General features: G+C 36.1%; 3 protein-coding genes across 3 annotated transcripts; 2 read left to right on the forward strand and 1 right to left on the reverse strand.

The window, feature by feature from the left end:
* Positions 1-342: 342 nt before the first annotated feature.
* LOC120637475 (histone-arginine methyltransferase CARMER) lies at positions 343-2,949 on the forward strand. The gene has a single exon (XM_039909358.1). It carries the CDS (start codon positions 469-471, stop codon positions 2,062-2,064), a length of 1,596 nt encoding a protein of 531 aa, XP_039765292.1. The 5' UTR covers positions 343-468; the 3' UTR covers positions 2,065-2,949.
* A 1,963-nt stretch (positions 2,950-4,912) lies between these two features.
* On the forward strand, positions 4,913-7,384 carry LOC120637580 (protein ALP1-like). The gene is made up of 2 exons (XM_039909464.1): positions 4,913-5,250; positions 6,335-7,384. Exons 1-2 carry the CDS (start codon positions 4,940-4,942, stop codon positions 7,230-7,232), a joined length of 1,209 nt encoding a protein of 402 aa, XP_039765398.1. The 5' UTR covers positions 4,913-4,939; the 3' UTR covers positions 7,233-7,384.
* Positions 5,244-7,798, reverse strand: LOC120637640. The gene is made up of 2 exons (XM_039909592.1): positions 7,380-7,798; positions 5,244-6,094 (listed from the first exon to the last, which is right to left on the reverse strand). The coding sequence occupies exons 1-2, from the start codon at positions 7,621-7,623 to the stop codon at positions 5,391-5,393; spliced, it is 948 nt and encodes a 315-aa protein (XP_039765526.1). The 5' UTR covers positions 7,624-7,798; the 3' UTR covers positions 5,244-5,390.
* Between the last annotated feature and the right edge of the window lie 7,057 nt (positions 7,799-14,855).

The following is a 14,855-nucleotide window of genomic DNA, read 5'->3' on the forward strand; positions in this document are numbered from 1 at the left end:
CTCAAAATTCAAAATGTGATTTTGACATTGTTATGACATTTACATTTTTATTGTACAGATTCGTAAATCTTCTTTAGCTCTATGGATTTGGCAGAGTAGGCAATGAAAGCTATAGAGTATAAAAACTTTCATTTATATCATTTAATAGAAACTTAAATAATTATTTATTTTCAGTCTTACACAATTATTACATTCTGTATTCAATTATTGATAAAACTAAAAAAATATATTGTTTGCTAAAGTTGGCATAATCCTATTTTCCATTGCCCAAAATGAAATTCGCAAAAAAAAAGAAAACAGCACGAAGCACGCTGCCGCTGTAACCATAGACAAACTCGGGGAGGAAGTTTGTGAGTGATCGATTTTACACCGGCCTCTAGCAAAACTTATCAACGGCATTTCTCTTTGTTTGCCGTACGCGTGCCTAATATCAAAAACAATAGTATCGAGGTCGAAAGCTTTGTAAAAATGGCGAACACGTTTCGCGCGGTGACCGTGTCTGCCGTCAACAATGACGGTGCCCTAACATCGCGCTTCAACTTCCCCACAAACGTAAACGTGGATTACGATCCGCAAGGTCTCAGTGTTAAAGTGATACGTGCCGACCCAGTGCTGGCTCAAGAGGTGCTAGAGTTTCCCGTCCACAGCCAGAGCGAATGTTCGCAAGTGGCTGGACAGTCTTACATTTTTACTATAGATAACGAGACATTGTTTTTTAAGTTCGCCTCCGATGTTGACTGTCAGAAGTTCCATCTGCTGGTCAGTAAGATCAAAGCGGGCCGGTCCTCATCCGTGTTCACCGTACGCACGGAGGATTCTTCGGCGATGCAATATTTCCAGTTCTACGGTTACCTAAGCCAACAGCAGAACATGATGCAGGACTACGTCAGGACGAGTACGTACCAGCGAGCGATACTGTCCAATATTAATGACTTTAAGAATAAGGTAATCTTGGATGTTGGCGCGGGGTCTGGCATCTTGTCGTTCTTCGCGGCCCAGGCGGGAGCTCGGAAAGTCTACGCTGTCGAAGCCAGCAACATGGCCCACCATGCCCAAGCCTTGGTGCGCGCGAACGGTCTCCACGACCGTATCACAGTAGTCGCTGGCAAAATAGAGGAAATTGAACTGCCGGAGAGTGTGGATGTGATCATATCTGAGCCCATGGGATACATGCTGTACAATGAACGCATGTTAGAAACTTACCTTCATGCAAAAAAATGGCTCAAACCTAGTGGTAACATGTACCCTACAAGAGGGGACTTGCACATAGCTCCGTTCACCGATGATGCATTGTTCATGGAACAATATAACAAGGCCAACTTCTGGTATCAAGCGTGCTTCCATGGAGTGGATCTAAGTGCCCTACGTACTGCAGCAATGAAGGAGTACTTCAGACAACCTATTGTGGACACATTTGATGTGCGCATTTGTATGTCTAGGTCGGTGAAACATGTGGTGGACTTTTTGGAAGCCAATGAAACAGACTTGCACCGTATTGAAGTGCCTTTCAGATTTGAGTTAACACAGTCTGGAACTTGCCATGGCCTCGCTTTCTGGTTCGATGTTGTATTTGCAGGCAGCACACAGCACATATGGCTGTCCACGGCACCCACAGAACCGCTTACACATTGGTACCAAGTCAGATGTCTTCTAGAGACTCCAATTTTCGCTAAGCAAGGTCAAGCTCTGACAGGTAGAGTCCTTTTATTAGCAAATAAGCGACAGAGTTATGATGTTACCATGGATGTTACTTTGGAGGGCACTAACATTTCTTCATCCAATACCTTAGACTTGAAAAACCCATACTTTAGATATACTGGGGCACCTGCTGCACCTCCACCAGGAGTAAACACAACATCGCCGAGTGAATCATACTGGAACTCTGCTGAGTCTGGCTCTTTGAGCAATGGTCAAGGTGTCATTCTTACTGATGGCACCCAGCAATACTGCTCTACCCCAGATCAGACTATAGCATATGGAGCACACCCCAACATGATCAAAACAGTAATGCTCCAAGAAGAGTTCATAAAGAGGATCGGAATCAGTCAAAATGGCGACATTTAATCCGCGAAGACGCGCCGAGCGCGCCTTAGGGCTATAAGAAACCGTCGCAAACGGTTGTGAACAATCTTCCGTTCAAACTCTATAGTGTGTAAGCGGACTTATTTATTAATGAAGTAATGAAACATCACAGTGGACTGTAAATTGTGTAATTGGTAATGTAGCCAAGGCAATTTGCCTCAATCAGTTAGTGCAAAATAAGTAATGAACAACAGTAAAGCAGTTGTTTAGGTAGATTCTGTATTGCAGGCTTCTTATTGGCTATAACACTAAATCACTTGTGATGTAAATTTTGGCAGCTCTTTGTATACTGTCAAAATTCTCTGGCAAAAAGTAAGAAACACATAACACATTTAAGACTTCAAATACAATTCCATATATGTGTAATAAGATTTTGTTGACATGAAATTAAAAACACATTATTGGTGTAAGACAGCTTTGATGTAGGAACTTTCAAATGTGTTTTGTGCCTATTTCAATTAGAGTCTATACAGATGGACTGTATTTAAACTGCAAATTCCCAATCGCAGTTGTATTGCAGTTAAAATTATGCATTGACATTTCTTTGGTGCTGCATGCTACCTACATCAGCAGTTTTGATGCAGTTATGTTAACTGACTTCAATTGACTTGCAATTCAATTGCAAAAGCAGTAGATGCATTAAAGACACTAAAATGTTATAGCTGATAAGGACCCAGTCTAGTAATCAAAGTTTTGTAATACACTATACAATGTGAGTATCGTTCGCAGTTTGTACGCTTGCTAGTGTAATTTGGACAGCTCTAAATAATATACTTAAGATTTTTTTTATTTGTAAATATATCTCCCCCCATTTGCCAAATGGCATAGGTCTAACTATTACAGAGCAACCCTGATTCCAAACTTTGACAGCAGTCAGTAAGAAAAATTCTTTCTGACTATGAAATCCAAATTCATTACACGTTAGTGTATAGTGATCTATATTGTATTTATATATTACATTACATTAGTTGTTGATATGGGTTTTTCTTTCGAATTATGAATAAACATAAATAACTGATATTTTGCAAAAATCATTATGTATTATGGACAAGTTTGGGCAATATGGGTTGTTTGATGTTAAGGTAGTTTCAGTGGTTAGTCTAAGGATTTTAGAAGTTCAAGTACACTTAGAATAAGCAATAAATGCTAATAATGATAATATGCTTAATTTTAACAATACTCATTTATCATTATTATGTATTGCGCTGTGTTAATCAAAAATCATTTTGAGGACAGTGAATTGTGTATGTATACAGAATTATTTTCTTTTTTTTTTTTATTATAATGAATAATTCTGTCTGCCAATGTAAGAAAAGGGATTGTGAATTTTCAAGATAATGTAAAATGTGACAGATCCAATTCTTGATTGCATTCTCTAAAGCTACATTCATACCATATATTTGTTTAATACTGTGATGTAATATAAATAATTCACATTTATTACCTGTATATGTCTAATGCACCTAAACAGTAAGTATATTAAAATGTACAACAGAGCAAACACAGGTTACAAAGTGTATTCTATACTTTGTAACCAATGACATTTTGTATGCACAGAAAATTACTATACAAAATACTAACATTAATTTGATTCAACTAAGACAGTGTAACTGGTATGCACAGTGTGACAAGTGTTAGAAAGTGAATTAACACAGAGAGGGCAGATCATCTGACAAAAGTTAAAGTTACACAACTTTCCAACTCATTTTGGAGAAGGTGGTTAACAGCTTTCTGCACAGGGTATTGACACCACATGTAGAGTAATATATGTGAGCATATACATGGTCTATTTAAAGTGCTATGCTATAAGTGTGGAAATCTCATACTAACAGTTCAGAGTTTGCTGCTGAATTTACTTGCGAGAAACCCAGTTTCAAAGAATGCAAGCAAGAATTTCATTCTGAATTTATCATTAGATATGTATGTATACAATTTTGTGTTAATGTAAATATTAAGAATAGGAAGTAAAAGAAGTGCTAAATGTTCCACAGACTGAAATCTAAAACTTTTTTCTTCACACAGGAAAAATCAGTATTTTTTTTGTGTTCCATACAAAATTAGTGCAGTATGCGCCACGAAAGTTGATCACTTTGCCATCATCTAAATCATTTCTTCTGCTGGACTTTGATATCTCTTTTGTAAGAATTTTAACATTGTCTTTGCCTCCTGTATCCAGCAATTCCCTGTAACATGTTTAATGTTACCTGTCCACTTTGTGGGAGGGCTGTCCACACTCCACTTACCAGTGCAGGGTGGAATGAGACTTTTGTAAGGGGCTTATAGCAACTGTATTTTGAATAAACATGCTGTCAAGTTATACATAACCTTTAGTTACCCTCCTGGTTCAACTTAAGTGACGCGTTCTGTACTATATTTTATAGATTAATTTAAAATAAATAATGGAAAAATCCCATGTTCAGTGACAGTTGATATTGCTTATTGCGTATAAATCAAGCTTTAGGTTTTGTATACAATTACTTGACAGGTTTATTTGTTTTTTTTTTTGCCATGCATATTGCAGTGGTGTGCACTGGAATAATGAATAGTGTAGGCAGTTGAGGGGAGGTTATACAATGCAAAATCCTTGTCAGAAAATCCAATCGACAATTATGCATGTATGAAGTGCAAACCACTGCTAATGGAAGTTTTTATGTCAACAAGTTGACATTGCTTTAAGGGCCATCGCCCACGGCGACTTTTTGTAGCGATACAGTCGCGAAACGGTCGCTAGCTGTGTGCCCTCGCCCACGGTCTTAGATTCAGTCGCGAAGCAAACGCGATACTGTCGCGCTTCTGTCTCGATGCAAACGCGATTCAGTAACAGCACAAAAATACCTGCGATCGCTACAGTTGCAAGATGGACTCCGTTGAGGCAACATTAGTCACGTTGTCTTTGGTGCTGCTTTTACGTAAGCAGCCGAAGCGCAGGCAACGAAAGCAGCGTCAATATTGGATGCACCCATTTAATAAAGAGAGATTACTCAGTGGACATCATGTAACAACGTTTAAAATACTAAAATCCTATGATCTCAAATTCAGAAGTTGTTATAGAATGTCATATTCGACGTTTTGTGAATTGCTTTCCATTGTAAAACCAGAGTTGACACGCAGAAATACAGTGATGAGACAATGTATATCAGCTGAAGAACGACTAACAATAACTTTAAGGTAAGAAAAACCAAATTTTATGTTAATTATCTTTTAATAGTTTTTGCACATTTTTAATCACAACTTAAAAAAATAATTATTATAATTCAATATTAATCATACTTAAACTTAATTAAGGTTTTAATTTCTTACTTTTTACTTTACGGCGAATATAGGTTTGTGATAATAGAATCTTGTGTAGAATCATCATTACTGTAATTATATTCATTATCATTATCATTATGTTGCAATGAACTACCTGCAGTATTGACATTGGCACCAGCAGGCGTTGGCGCCGAGTGGTAGCTATTTATTAGTTGCGACACACTACTTTCATTGCTTGTACGAGCAGGAGTTGTGTCGTAGCTTTGGTATCCAGACTGATATCCATAGTGACTGGTGTATGCAGACGTTTGTGCCATATTGTTATATTTGCGAAGCAAATTTATCATTTCAGCTTTCGCATCGAGTTTATATTCTTCTTTTATGGAATTAAAATGTGGAAAAAGTGAAAGTAAAAAATGTTGATCTGGATGTTGAATGGCGGGCGTGGCTTTGTTCAATTTCTCAGTTAGAATTTCGTATAATTTGTTTTGTGCATCATCAACGCCATCACTTGTTTTAAGCTTCTTTGATTTTGGAATAACAAAAGATTCCAAACAGCCTTCGGAGTCGTTTTCCTCAGTAACTGTAGGTCGACTTGGTGGTCTGATTTCGGTCAAAGGTTGTAAAAATGACAATAATTTATAGTAAACATATTGTTTTCTGGGTTTAGCCCCGGACCCACTGGGACAATTTTTTTCTTTCAGCCGTTCTCTGTTAAAGCAATCTTTTAAACTTTTCCATTTTTTCTGGAGTTCAATAGCTGAAAAAAGATATACAAATTTATTATTGTTATGCAATTGAAAAATTAATGCAAATGGAGCTAGAACCTTACGACCTTGGCATCCCTATTTAGCTCGGATCATCTTGACTCGGAGAGTTAAAATGAATATCACCCTTAAATTGCCTACCCCGACAAGGATTACAGGTTTACAGGCGTGATTTATATATTTGTAGGTATGTATTTTTTATTACTTTATTTTCTTTTTTCCTTTTTTTACAGGTACTTAGCAACTGGATGTAATTTCACAGATCTTCATTTGGACTTTAAATGTGGACATACTACTGCACGTACGATTGTAAAGGAAACTGTGGAAGTAATATGGAAAAAAGTAAAAGACATCTCCATGCCAGAGCCAACAGAAGAATTACATTTAGAAACCGCTGAAGGATTTATGAAACATGCTAATTTTCCTAACTTAATTGGAGCAATAGATGGAAAACATATAAGAATTATAAAACCATGTCATACCGGCTCAGAATATTACAATTACAAACATTTTTTTTCCATCGTTTTGTTAGCAATATGTGACGCTAATTACAATTTCATAGATATAGATGTCGGATGTTATGGAAAGAGCTCAGATTCAACAATACATGACAGCAGCGAATGGGTAAAAAAGTTACGACAAGGAAATTATAATTTACCTCAACCAAGACCTATATCTAACAATGGAATACCTATACCGTTTTCGTTTATTGGCGACGAAGGATTTGCTTTATCACAACACTTGCAAAGACCATACGCTGGTAAACATTTACCACGAAAGAAGAGAATATATAATTACCGTTTGACGCGCGCAAGGCGTTATATTGAATGTACGTTTGGTATATTGAGTAACAAATTTAAAATTTTCAACCGGCCCATAAACGTTAATGTAGATTTTGCTACGAATATTGTTAAAGCGTGTTGCGTATTGCACAATTTTATACGTAAGCGAGATGGGTACAAGTTTGATCACACTTTGAGTATAGTCGGATTCCAAGATCCACCTGCCAGTGATAATTTACTTTTAATTGGAAGACGAAGATCAGAACTAAGTGGTACTGCAATCCGAAACATATATACTGACTATTTCACCGGTGTAGGTTCTGTACCGTGGCAAGATTCAAAAATTTGAAATAATTTCACCTAAAATAGCTATAAGTAACTAGAAAGGGCTGTAAACGTAACTTAATTCACTTATTCTGGAACATCTATATCTCATTAATTCTCACCACTCATCTACATTTATAATGATAAAATTTAATAAAGTTAAATAACTTACCACAAGCATTCTTTTCTTTATTTGTTTTTTCTCCAAATTCTGAATCAAATATTTCATTTATCTCTTCCCATGCCTTTCTTTTTGCAATCTTATTCGAATACTCAGGAAGACGCGAGTCCCATATTACAGGACGGTTCTGAATTGCCATAATAAATGATTCAGTGTCGAACGACTCCATTTTACGCATGTGACGGACAACAGCACTCTCGACCTGTCTGTGTTGCACTGATGCTCGGTTCTCCATTCACGCACCGCCCTCCCTCCGTTCTTCCCCCGATGTCGTCCGACACGGTCGCGCGTTTGCATCGATACAGTCGCGATGCAGTAGCGCGTTGCAAATGCGACTAACACGCGTTAGTAGTGATGCTGGCGTGCGTTTAGTAAATGCGCGACAGCATCGCTACAAAAAGTCGCCGTGGGCGAGGGCTCTAATCTGCCAATTTTGTATGGAATCATGATGTCTGGACATTCATACAAAACTGCAGATTTACACCAATATGACATTTGTTTACTTAAAAACTTGTGTATAGGCAATATTACTAACTAACGTTTACATGGAAATGTAAAACAAAATAGTATTTTTTTTTTATTTTGATGTATGATGATCATAAAGAATCAAATTGCTCAGTTTTTTTTTTTAATATTGTCAATTTTTATTTCAAGTCTAGTGATTGTTTGGCGATATTTTTTCAAAACCATGTATTTTGATTATTACATAGACATAATGCTTTTTCTTTTCTAAATTTTCCTTTATTATTTCATGAAAGGAATGTAAAGGTCTGCACCCACTTTTAATGTAAATTCAAATACATGTACAATGTAAAACATGCTTTAACAGAAAAATTGTTTATTATGTCTGTATTTTTTTTGTTTACTTTATTTTGAAATTGCTGATAAGAAGTTGATAAATTTATGTTGCTTTTCTCGAACTTTAAATTAAATTGATGATCAATTTCAATAAAATAAATATTACTACTAGAAATTTCTGTCATAAAGCATGCTAAGATTATATCTTTTTTTCTGGTTGTATTATAATCTTGGTTGATATATAGTCTTGGTTTGATAGAACTTTGAAAAATACATTAACCTTTATTATATTAAAATTGATAATATAAAAGGAGAGTTTATGAGACAGTCATCGCATGCAGCCGAAACTGAACAAGACAGGTAGATTTGATCTTAAAAATCAATGAGGTTTTATAATGTATCAAAACAAACGATTTATTTTACGAGTTTATTAAGGTATATTCATTTTAGAAAACTATACTTTATTCCATATAAAGGATTTATTTTTGTGAAAAACTTAAAGGCCATTTCATTTTTTGTATGACTTTAAAAACTAGTCTTATATATAAGAACACATCTTCCTACCTCCAAAGCTCAGTTACCTATATCTACTTGTTACAGCTGCCAATTTATAATAACAATATTATTATAAATGCTTTTAATTCAGGCCAGATACTCATATGACAAAAATTTGATTTTATAATTTTTTTATTTAATATGCTGTAAAAGAAGTATACAGTATACTATACGGTATCTAAGTTATATCCGTTATCTTAATCTTAATGGAGTATTTTGTATGTTAGGCTGGCATACGATGCCCGTCTCAAACACACATGATGTGCAGTGCAGTGGGTGAGACATTTTGTGTATAGTTCGTTAAACACAACTACCTCACAAATTGGCAGACGGATCGGGAATAATGTCAATCATGCACTACAATAAAACAAATTAAATGTACTCAGAACAATGAATGAACGTTGAATGAGTCTTAACTATTTATATCAGTAAACGTGTGCTAGTATTTTTGACGACTTGGATTATAATTACTGTATTTTTAATTGTCTGGTCTGGCAGGAAGCTTGTTCGGCCGTTACGATTTAGCGTTACGGTACGATGCTGCGTAGAAACCGGATAAGAGGGTCATGTTGAAAGATGCTGATTAAAAATCTGAAGTTAAGTGTGACATACCTACTTAAACCTGACAACTGTCCGAGCTTTATCAAAAATACGCCGATACATGATTGGGTATGAAAAGAAGCATATGACGCTTGAAGACTCGTGACTAAATCCCTGAGTAACAAGGCTCATTCGTTTCTGCGTGAAAAGGATGAACCTAAAACCAAATACGTATTTACGATATTAACAAGCGAGTAGGGATTTTGACAGAGTCTTTATAAGACTAATGAGATAAGGTAAAACAATATGACAACCATTTGTATGTGGGACATGATCCGTTGGACCTGTCATAACGTCAAGTTTACGACACCTTCGTAAAAGTTCATGACAGTCCTCATTTACGGAAATGTATTAAGTATGGGAAATACGAAGTAGCATAAGAACAAATTGGTAACTTTGAATGCTAGTCATAAAATTAATACTTCTATGTTCATACATTGTTCCGAGTAACTTATCATGACAAGATGTAGGTTCGCATGCCATAAATACTTAATGGCACTTAGAAATGAATTGCTTAAAAATCTTTCGGGAATAATTCGGATAAGCAATATGTTTGAATTTAATGAATAAACAAATTTTGTCACAACAATAACTCATTTTATTTCTCAACCATTATATAACTTTACCTCTATTTGATGTTATTTTCTTTTATCTTTATAAATATGGTTATTCTTATCAAAATTATAGATGATGGAGTCTTTACAGTCACTCATTATCTTGATAGAACATAAACTACTTTAATACAACTTTGTAATAGAAATTAGATTGAAAAATACCTCACCTCGATGACGAGCGTTGGTGGGTCCAGGGATCGGTACTATAGGCATTTCTGAATTTCCTTGGTTGGTCTGGTGGGCTTCGGCCGTGGCTAGCTACCACTCAAAGATGTGAGGCGATTTGGTGTTGCGGTAAGACGCTCAGAAACCGATTACATCGGTTAAACATAACTGCAATATTAGCGTTTCTACCGAGCTGCCATTTTGTCCTAGCGTCAAGCTGTCTTATTAAAAAAATTGGTGTGGTGGGTGGCTTCGGCTGTGGCTAGCTACCACCCAAATGTCAGGTGATTTGGCGTTGCGATAAAACGCTAAGAAACCGATTACATGGGTTAAACATAACTGCAATATTAGCGTTTCTACCGAGCTGCCATGGTGTCCTAGCGTCATGCTGTCTTATTAAAAAAATTGGTGTGGTGGGTGGTTTCGGCTGTGCTACCCACAGCCGAAGCCACCCACCACACCAATTTTCACCTACCTAAACCTACCACCCAAATGTCAGGTGATTTGGCGTTGCGATAAGACGCTTAGAAACTGATTACATTGGTTTAACATAACTGCAATATTAGCGTTACCGAGCGGCCAAGTGTTCTAGCGTCATGCTGTCTTTATTTTTCGCTTGTTTGGGGGTATAATTCTTGTCTCTTGGCTACGATAAACGTGCTGGTGGTAACATTTAATACGGTTTAAGATATAGCGGGCTAACCTGTTAGAGGGTATTTATTCCTACAAAGTTTCAGGCCTACCTACCATGTAGTGGCTGGCTTCAAGCGGCACAAAACCGTGGAATTTTGAAACTGTACAAAAGACCTATGTCTAGTCTACGTCTATCGGTCGATATGATGAAGTTTCAGGGGACCCCTCCGCGTAGTTCCTGTGATCCCATGGCCGCTCGGTAGAAACGAGTTACTTCGCGAATTATATCATCCACAATGAGAAGGAGTCAAGGCCGTAGTCCACCAAGCTGGCCCAGTGCGGATTAGTGGTCTGACCGACCTTAATATCCCAAAAAAAAGAATTATTATTCTCAAGATAAACAAACAATACTAGATTTATACTGGTTTCTGCAAAGATTTAAGGATCTGCATCACAGTCGCGCACGAAGCACTTTGCATCTTCGTTTCTGATTCACAATGCAAGGAGCCGGAATGCCCGTCCAGCTTCCATTTTCCCCAGTACCTACAATATGAGTACCTTCCAATCAAGAGTGAATAGGCATCTAGGCAAGCGCTCGTCTGTATACAAAAATAAAATGTAATGTTTATTCCCTTACTCTCATTCTCCAATGGGATGTCGCAAAACGGACAGCTTAACGTGCTCTCCGAGTCATGAGTGTGAATCACCGCTCATTTGGGCTTTTACTAAGAATATCTTGATAGACAAACCCAATTTGCGCATAATATACCTACTGTTGATAGGCCCGACCCGGGGATCGAACCTGGGACTTCATGATCTCCAGTCGAACACGCTCACCAATAGACCAACAAGGTAGTTACAACTGTGATACCTATGATTATCAACTTTACCCGAAGGCTTTAGACTCGTCCACCATGCTAGCCAAGTGCGACTTGTTAGACTTCACACGTCCTTGAGAACATTATGGAGAACTTGACGGCGCAGACTGATTGGCGCAGTGGGCAGCGGCCCTGCTTTCTGAGTCCAAGGCCGTGGGTTCGATTCCCACAACTGGACAATATTTGTGTGATGAACATAAGTGTTTTTCAGTGTCTGGGTGTTTCTCTATATATTATAAGTATTTATGTATATTATTCATAAAAACTATTCATCAGTTATCTTAGTACCCATAACACAAGCTACGCTTACTTTGGGACTAGATTGCGATGTGTGTATTGTCGTAGTATATTTATTTATTTTATTTATAACTCTCAGGCACGAAGGTTTCCTCAAGATGTTTTCCTTCACCGTTAAAGCAAGTGGTATTTTAATTCAAAAACGAACATAACTCCGAAAGGTTGAGAGGTGCTAGCCGGGGAACGAACTCGGTCCCCAGGGAAAGAGAAGCACAAGCCTTATTCACTAAACTATCACCGCTTTACCAGCCCAACACTGGGAGTACAATCAATAAATATACTATGAAATAACACACATCGCCATCTAGCTTTGATTAACTATACTATATTAATAATTAATGGATAGTATTTATACTGGTTCGCTTTTATTCATTTAAAAAAATAAATAAACATAAATAGGACAAGACGTGAACAAGGACAACTTATCTCTGAAAAGATTTCTTCCAGAAGCCCCAGAATGTTAGAAAATCGGTATAGGTAAATGCTGAATAGGTACTCACAGCAATAATTGTTCCAATTAGAATTAGAATAAAGATAGCAATACATATGCATAGATATAGTATAAATACCAAATGTTAACTATAATGTATAAATATATAAATATACAACGTGTTACCGAACTACAAAATAATGTTGAAGGATGCACAAGTATATTTCATAAGGAATCGTCCTGTAAAAACATTAATGAAAAAGAAGCATATTTATTTTTCCATACAAACTTCAAAAAATTCCAAGTGTTAGCTGGTGACAACCCTATTAAAGACATAAGACCGACACACGCATAGTACCTATGCTTCCCGACGCGTCACATGCTTTGAATGCATGCATGAATGATATTGCTGTATGTAATTTCTTTCAGTTATTACGCTACCATCCAACAAAACATACCAAGAAAACCCTGGTTTTGTCACTCTCGGAGTAAAAATCGCTGGATTTCATCCACAATTTCCCGTTTGCGTCTTGGTCATGCTTGCACACCTGTTCATCTGGCCAAACTCCGGATAAGGCACCACTCCATCTGTGAGTGTGGTTTGGATGAGGGCACTATAACTCACATTATTTTTAACTGTCCCAAACTTCTTATCCCCTCTATGACGTTCTTCCTCCCAAAGTCCCCCGTCCTTTGAGTGTTAAATGTTTTTTAATGTTTGTTTTCAGTCCTTATTGTAGATTTTTATGTAAATATATAGTAAGTAATAAAATTAAAGTATAATGAATAAAAAATATCCGTGTTAGATTTATATGCATGTGTTGTCTGTGCTGTTTTAGGTTAAAGAACTAACTAGCTAATCACAACTATTTCTTGGTACATATTCAAAATTAACTTTTCATTAGTTTCACCGATCAATCTCCTTCGTGCCTTCTTCATCTACAAGACATTGGCGAAGTACCTTGTGCCCAGTTGGCACAGACAAAATCCATAAACAAGAATTGAATTGAATTCTTTCAGTTAACACTATCGCAGTGGTTTACTCAAGAACAATTTGCATTTCTTTTCCCACAGATATGTCTCAGAGACAGTAAATAATATAACTCTCAAGAATATTTAGTTATATTTCGGTTCCATTTAAACATTGTATAGTGCTTTTATGAAGTTTATAAATGAAACCCATTAGTCATCGTATTAAGATTATAATTCAAAATATACATTTAACAATTACACGAAAATTATTCAGGTTTTGGCTGGTGTATGCCTGACTTGCGAAACTGTACACAGTAAATAGCATTATAATATTAACCCATGTCTTACATATTTTATTTATATGCACCACCTATCTCTCGCCTTGAGCAGTGTTTTACTCCATCGGTTGCCAGAAAGAGATTGATTGCTATGTAGCGATAAGACCGCCTAATTGTATAGATCGTGTAAACTAGTTTTTTTTTTAATAACTTTTCCTGCATTTTAAAGTATACAATAAAAGTGTATTCATTCATACACTCATTCGTATTTTTTTGTTAGATTGATTAAGGTTTGTATATACTAGCAAAGTTTTAAAGAGCCACTAAGTTAATTTTTAATATTCGCAACATTAGATATAGTATCACTCGTAGCAGACTAAAAAACGCATAATAAGTCACCTTTACTTTTTATATTAGGTAGTTTATTAGATCGACTAAGTTAATACAATTATTTTATAGATTGACTAAGTGAGTAATCATGTAATTTTATAGATTTTATAGACCGACTAAGTTATTCAAAACATTGTAATATTAGTTATACACAGCATTCCCAACAGATAATTCCTTTTTACAGTTTTAAGACGATTAAAGTTTGTATAAAGTGTACAGGCTGATGAAAAAGAAGGGCCTTATTGGCACTTCGCTCAGGATCCGAATGTATAGCTTTTTGCAGAACGAATATCGCTTCTTTGAGCCGTCTAATGGTCTCTTATAGTAAAGATACACAGCTTTGAGATCGTAAGTTTAGTTAGGAGAATTATATACTTGTATCTCTTCTCATTGATTAGTAACATTTGACAATGTTATATAATAAAAATGCTATTAAGATAATTTTATAAATCGACTTCTTGTCGAGATCAGTTTAAAAATTGTTTATGAGCATAATGTACATCCTTACAATTCAATATAATTTTATAATTTGACTAAGTTATAACAGTATTTAATAGCTCGCTTAGTTTTAAACATAGGTATAGTATAAATCTTGTGTTTACACAACGTTCTCAACAAATTCAGTTTCTTTCATTGGACTCAAAAGACTCCAGTTCGTATAGAGTCCAAAGGTTGATGAGAAGGCTCTCATTGAGACCTCGTTCGGGGTCCGAATGTAAAGCCATTATAGTCGGAAAAATGTAATAGGCCCGTTTTGACATTTGTGCAAGACCATAGAATGTAACTTGGAACGAAACTGAAAGAAACAAAAAAATAAAAATCAATTACATACAGTGTTTTAAAAAATACGTAAATTT

This window comes from Pararge aegeria, chromosome 1 (assembly GCF_905163445.1).
Source record: "Pararge aegeria chromosome 1, ilParAegt1.1, whole genome shotgun sequence".
NCBI classification, from domain to species: domain Eukaryota; kingdom Metazoa; phylum Arthropoda; class Insecta; order Lepidoptera; family Nymphalidae; genus Pararge; species Pararge aegeria.